This window comes from Camelina sativa, unplaced genomic scaffold (genome assembly GCF_000633955.1).
Source record: "Camelina sativa cultivar DH55 unplaced genomic scaffold, Cs unpScaffold00805, whole genome shotgun sequence".
Taxonomy (NCBI): domain Eukaryota; kingdom Viridiplantae; phylum Streptophyta; class Magnoliopsida; order Brassicales; family Brassicaceae; genus Camelina; species Camelina sativa.
Genome location: NW_010921932.1, coordinates 2640 through 3436, shown reverse-complemented (window position 1 = coordinate 3436; position 797 = coordinate 2640). Strand labels below are relative to the sequence as shown.

Below are 797 nucleotides of genomic sequence, written 5' to 3'. Positions count from 1 at the left end.
CCCCAGAATTTCATCCGAGAGCTGGAGCTTACCAATGTGGAAGACTACCCCAAGCTGAGAGAGCTCATACAGAAGAAGGATGAGATTGTATCTAACTCAGCTTCTGCACCAATGTATTTTAAAGGCGACTTGCATGAAGTTGAGTTATCTCCCGAGTTATTTGGAACAAAGTTTGATGTTATTCTTGTTGACCCACCGTGGGAGGAATATGTCCATAGAGCTCCTGGTGTTTCTGATAGTATGGAGTATTGGACATTTGAAGACATTATCAATCTCAAGATTGAGGTGACTATTCTTTACACATTCTCTTGGGATATATTTTTTGTACTACACTTTCCTTAGCACTAGATCTACTAGTGCAGACATCATTTTTCATCTTGAGTAATAGGTAGTGGAAATAGTGATACTGAACATATAGTACTGAAACCATAGAGATAGTGAGATCCACTAAGAAGAAAGGCTACAAGAAATGATGGGAGGCTGACCACGACCAAATCATGGACCGCAAAACTATAATTTTGTCACACTCAAATACAAGGATTCAATGTGTTTTTAGAGACCTAACTTGCACTAAAGATGATGAATCATCAGCTCCCCAAAGAAAGAGGCATCAAGAGTCGAGTACCGAAGAAAGAGTTCAAGATAAAACTGCTTTGCCACAAAACATGGTTTAACTATTAAAACCATCAGATAGTTTTTTCCCTCAAAATTACGGGTTCGTATTTTCTGGCCAAAATTGTAATTTTGTAATTTTCTCGTCAAAACATGATTCCATTTTTGTTTGTCAAAAGATGATT

General features: G+C 37.6%; 1 protein-coding gene across 1 annotated transcript in view; it reads left to right on the top strand.

The window, feature by feature from the left end:
- The window catches only part of LOC104773951 (methyltransferase-like protein 1), a gene marked incomplete at both ends in the record, with an annotated part of 10610 nt that extends 10325 nt beyond the window's left edge, over positions 1-285 (top strand). Inside the window, one exon of the mRNA XM_010498621.1 lies at positions 1-285. This exon is cut by the window's left edge and continues 1 nt beyond it. Within this exon, the coding sequence (XP_010496923.1) occupies positions 1-285 (285 nt within the window).
- Positions 286-797: the final 512 nt, after the last annotated feature.